Source organism: Lycorma delicatula, chromosome 3 (genome assembly GCF_047948215.1).
Source record: "Lycorma delicatula isolate Av1 chromosome 3, ASM4794821v1, whole genome shotgun sequence".
Classification (NCBI taxonomy): Eukaryota; Metazoa; Arthropoda; class Insecta; order Hemiptera; family Fulgoridae; genus Lycorma; species Lycorma delicatula.
This window is the reverse complement of record NC_134457.1, coordinates 81,979,187-81,984,327: the sequence shown is the minus strand read 5'-3', so window position 1 is coordinate 81,984,327 and position 5,141 is coordinate 81,979,187. Positions and strand designations below refer to the sequence as shown.

Genomic DNA, 5,141 nt, shown 5'->3' with positions numbered 1-5,141 from the left:
TAATATAATTATCATGATGACTTTCAATTTAAGTTTTCATTAACTTCCTATCTTATAATTTCTTAAACAATGAAGAGTTAAACACATTTTATTTAATACAGAATAAAATTTCATCCAGTAGTTCCGGGTTTGAATCCCGGTTAGGCATGACACTTTCACACATGCTACAAATCATTCATCTCATCCTCTGAAGCAATAACTAATGATGAACCCGGAGGTTTAAAACCAAAAAAAAATACCAAATAAACTTAATATATTAAAATTTTCTTAAAATATTAAGAAATTTTACTGTCTGCAATAAGTAATTATTAATAGTAATACTATGAATATTAATAGTAATTAATAGAATAATATTATTTCTGTTACAGGCAAAAACATGGAATTAAAGAGTAACAGTCTACTAATTAGTCTGGTCTACTTGCTTACACTAATAGAAAATGCAATCTCAGAATCTGCAGAAAATGTTACAGATACACAGGAAGCATTTGTTAAAGAAGTACCTAATCCGACAATGACAATTGAGAGAGCAGATTTGCCAGATTATCGTCTTCCAGGTTATTATACATTTAATAATGGAGAACCTTTCTACTTGGAGAAAGATCCTCTAACAGGATCTGTTGATTTTACAAAGAAATCATCGTCATTTGGCCAAACAAGTTCGCCTATAGATTTCACTTCTGCTTCTAAAGAAGACAGAGTCAATGGGCAAGAAAAAGCTGATGCTACTGAAAGTGAATATTATGAGGATGAAGAAGTAAGCTCATCCGATCAGGATTTCAAGGAAGATGGAATCGACAGGAAAGATGGTAATATTGATGGTAATGCAGGATATCGTCCAAATGATATTGAAAAAAATCCATTCAAAATATCACCTGATTTGCATCAGTTTTTGAACCTTCCTGTACATTACAGCTCCAGTGATAAATTTCCTCTTATATCAAGTTCGTATGCTAATACAAAAATTCAAGGGACAGGAAGCAGTAGTAATAATAATGGTTATAGCAATCATAAATACTCAACAACTTCTTCAACTCAATCTCCATCATACTATACCCTGAGGAGACAAAGCACAACTACAACAGCAGTGCCAACAACAAAAAGAACTATTATAACTACCACACCATCACTTCCACAATCATCATCAACAGTATCTACAACAAAATCACAGACTACATTTACTACTACACAACCACCATCATTTATATTTTCTACACCTAAACCAAAAACAACTAGTAAATCAAGTACTGCATCGATTACAACTACTGCTGCAAATATGAAACCTTCATATTCAGAATATGCTGAAGGTGAAGATTTAGTATATTCAGATTATGATATGGAATATGGACAGCCTCATAACTCTCATTCAGGTTATTATCAGACATCAACTGTTACTTCAACCACAAAATTGAAGACGCCAGATCCAGTATTCAAACCCACTGCCATTTCAACAACTGATGAGTATTTTCCAACAAAGCCAATAGAAAATTATTCAGAAGAGGAAGAAGAATTTGAAGAAGACAATATAAGCATTGTTACTTCATTACCTGTGGATGTTTATTATTCACAGCATTCTCAAAAAACCACTACTACAACTTCAACATCTACTACTTCCACTACTACTACTACACCTCCTACAACAGAAACTTCAACAAAAACAGTTTTGACTTCACCGAGTCAAACAAGTACATCTAAAGTAATAACTACAAGCACTGAACAAAGTAAAGAACCATTTTCAACAGCTGTAGTAACACCAAAACCTAGTAAGCCAACTCCAACACTAACTTCTTCTATAACGCCAGGAACTACAAAATATAATACAGTATATAGTGGTGACTTGTACAAACCGAGTTCAGGTGGAAACTATTACCATTACTATGGCATGAAAGATAATTTTGAGCCGGTGGTTGATGAACCATTTAGACCAATTTTTGGTCCTCATGATACTACTTCACCATCAACCTATACTCATAAACTCCAACCGGTACATAATGAAGTAAAATCAACTCCTACAACACAAACTAGACCATATATTGAATATCATTCACCAAGTAATGCAAAACCACTACCAAACCAAGGAAAAATTGAGTTTGTTGAAAAAATACCTGGAAGTGAACAAAACAAGTATACACATAAACCTAATAATAATCCCCCTAGATATCCTGGTGTGGAACCACCTCGACCAGATCCTCCATTAGTTTTTTCAAATCATGGTGCCAATGAACACACTTTGAATAATTTTAGTAATCAACCAAATAGTGGACCTCCACAAAATAATCCCTCATTATTCAACAATGAAAAGCCAAATGTTAATGGAAATCCTGCTCATACTTCCTCTCAGCATGAACAATTAAATTATCCAAGACCACAAAATAGTAATAGTCAAAGTCATTCAGGCTCATTACTCAGTACCCCAACTTTATCTAATCAAGAATTACCAGTTAGGAATCCTCCACAAAATCAACGTCCACCATTCATTCGTTTACCAGATGATTTAATGTTCCACATGAAAAAGCATTCTAATTCTTCTGTTGTAAAATTATCAAGACCTGAAGAAATAATTTATCCTCACCAAAGGCCTGTTGGAGTATTACCTCCATCAGGTTTAAAACCAGAAGCTAGACCGACTAATCAAATGGTAAAATTTCATCCTCCAGTGAAGCATGAAAATCATTTTATTAAAGTCCCATTAGATGAAGAAAATCCCAGTTACTCACTTCAAACTTCATTTTCAATTGGCATGCCAAATGGAGACCACCCAGGAGATAAAGAGCAAGAGAAAAATAGACCTGGTCAAGGAGTTGGGCAAGTTCTTTTCCCTGATGGTAGTCCAGATACCAGTTTACAGCCAGAAAATGACAAACCTGTCCAATCTCCTCCAAACAGAAACAGACCATCAAATTCTAGACCATATATTACTTCATATAACCAAAATAATCCACAACAAACACGCCCACCACCTCCTCCTCCACCTCCTTCCCCTCCTGCTTCTCAACTGCTACCTCAAAGACCTTCACAAAGGCTGCCAATTCCAGAACTTCGGCCTCCAAAACCAAATGGAGATAATTATCCTCGACCTTACTGGGAAATTCACTCTAAGCCTCATATTCTTTTCAACCAACAACACAATTCTAACATGAAACAAGAAATTCCTCCTCACTATCCTCCCATAAACCGAATAAAACCAGAACCAAATATTCAGCGACCTGATCTACCAAACATTCTTCCCCAGTTCAGACCTAATGCAAAGGTAGGATCAAATGAATTCCCCATGAACATCGGATCATCAGAAAGATTGCGAGAGCCTATGGACACCCTACAGCCTCCCCCTTTACCTCAACCACAACTTTTAAGAGCAAATAGAAATGATGATTCTGGAGATGAAGAGGAAAAAACTTTTGAGTCAAATGAAGCTACACAACTTCCTTTGGTTCGTCACAGAACAGGTTCACAGGCTTCAAACAGAGTTACAACTCTACAAATGATGCAACAAAGTCCACCAAGAAGAAATCTTGTAAGAACAGATTATCATGATCATAGACAAGAAAGACCAGTATTTTTAGTGTATCCAACTAATGGAGGAACAAAACAACATTTACCACCTAGTGAAAGTGGAGTTGTAATAGGTACTAGAGGGCCTCATCAACCATTACCTCCTTCAAACTTAGATTCTCCAAAAACAGATAATGAAGATGATATAGATCCATTTCCATTAGATGACAATAAACAATTTTCACTTCCTACTAGAGACAGAGTGGATACTCCAATACTAAAAACTAAAACTTCTGCAAAACCTGTCTTGAAAAATGATTTTCCTTATGAAATACTGAAACCACAAGAAAATATACTACCACAAGAAAGAATAATGGCTGGAACTCTTGTTACCAAAGAATATAATGCTTTCAGTCCTACTGTATCTAGTAGTACTGAAGAAATTAAAGACCATGATTCTGAGATAAATTTAATACCTTACCTGCAAGATTATATGCCATTTGCGACAAAAAAACCAAGTCCACCAAAACCAGCCTCAGTTTCTTCCCAATTAAACAGTGATAAAAATTCTGATTTTATTAAACATCCATCAACAATTAAACCAATTTCTGTCACTCTCAATACCAAGTTAGCATCTACTACAAAGCCAGAAACATCATCTGAGTATATGAAAAATTCAAAACCGATATTGCCAACTTTAATTTCCCATGAAAATGGGCCTTTTAATTTAAATGGTGGAAAATCAGAATACACTGTTGGAGCCATCATGCATACACATTACCAAAAGAAACCGGTAAACCATCGACCGTTTGAAATTTCTTCTTCAAATCAACCAAAGCCATTAGACCTGGAAGCACCATTTCAAGCCAGTTTAAGTGCTCCTCAAAGTCAGGGTTGGACAGTAGTTAAAAGTAATTCAGAGAAACATAATCAAGAAATTGAAAGACATGACTTGGAATCAGAAGATGAAGAAAAAAAGTCTGAAACATCAGAATCCAAATTCGATTTTGATAACTTCAAACCTCAACTGTTTGGTGGATTTAAACCAATTATACCATCTTCATCATCTGAAGACAAATCAGATAATAAAAGTAAAGAGGGTACAGAAGAAAAACTGCTATCTCCAGGAAGACAAGAAAAGAGATATCGGTAAAACCATTTTAGTTTTGTTTTATGGTACAAGTAAATGAGATGATGATAACTTGTTTTGTTATTAGGTTATGCTTTATTAACCGATATGAGAAACTAGTTAGTGTTTGGAAGAACTATAATGAATATATTGAATAGGTTTGTAAAATGTTTGATGAAGTAAACTGTTTTGAATGAATGATTGTCTAAGGTAATTAAAAACAGGACTTACAAGGACAAAAGAACAAAAAAAGGACAAGAGTGTTAAATTGCTAGTGCACTTATACAGACTATATTTGTTTGGGGTATATTTTTAAAGGTCAGTAAAAATAGTGTGATAAACTGAAGTACATACTTGAGTGGCAAGTATAAGTCAAGTAATTGGTAAAATAATAATAGTAATATGTCTTGTGTGGAATCAACACTCAAATAGTTTTGAATTTTTTTTTAAACCTATTTCTCCATAAAAATTGAGAAGTGCTGTGCTTTAACATCAAGTTCATAGTTTGATGTGTTAGCTTTTA

The 5,141-nt window shown here is 34.4% G+C and overlaps 1 protein-coding gene across 1 annotated transcript; it reads left to right on the top strand.

The window, feature by feature from the left end:
- Positions 1–376: 376 nt before the first annotated feature.
- On the top strand, positions 377–4,642 carry LOC142321160 (uncharacterized). Its single transcript, XM_075359153.1, has one exon. The coding sequence runs from the start codon at positions 377–379 to the stop codon at positions 4,640–4,642; it is 4,266 nt and encodes a 1,421-aa protein (XP_075215268.1).
- The last annotated feature ends 499 nt before the right edge of the window (positions 4,643–5,141 follow it).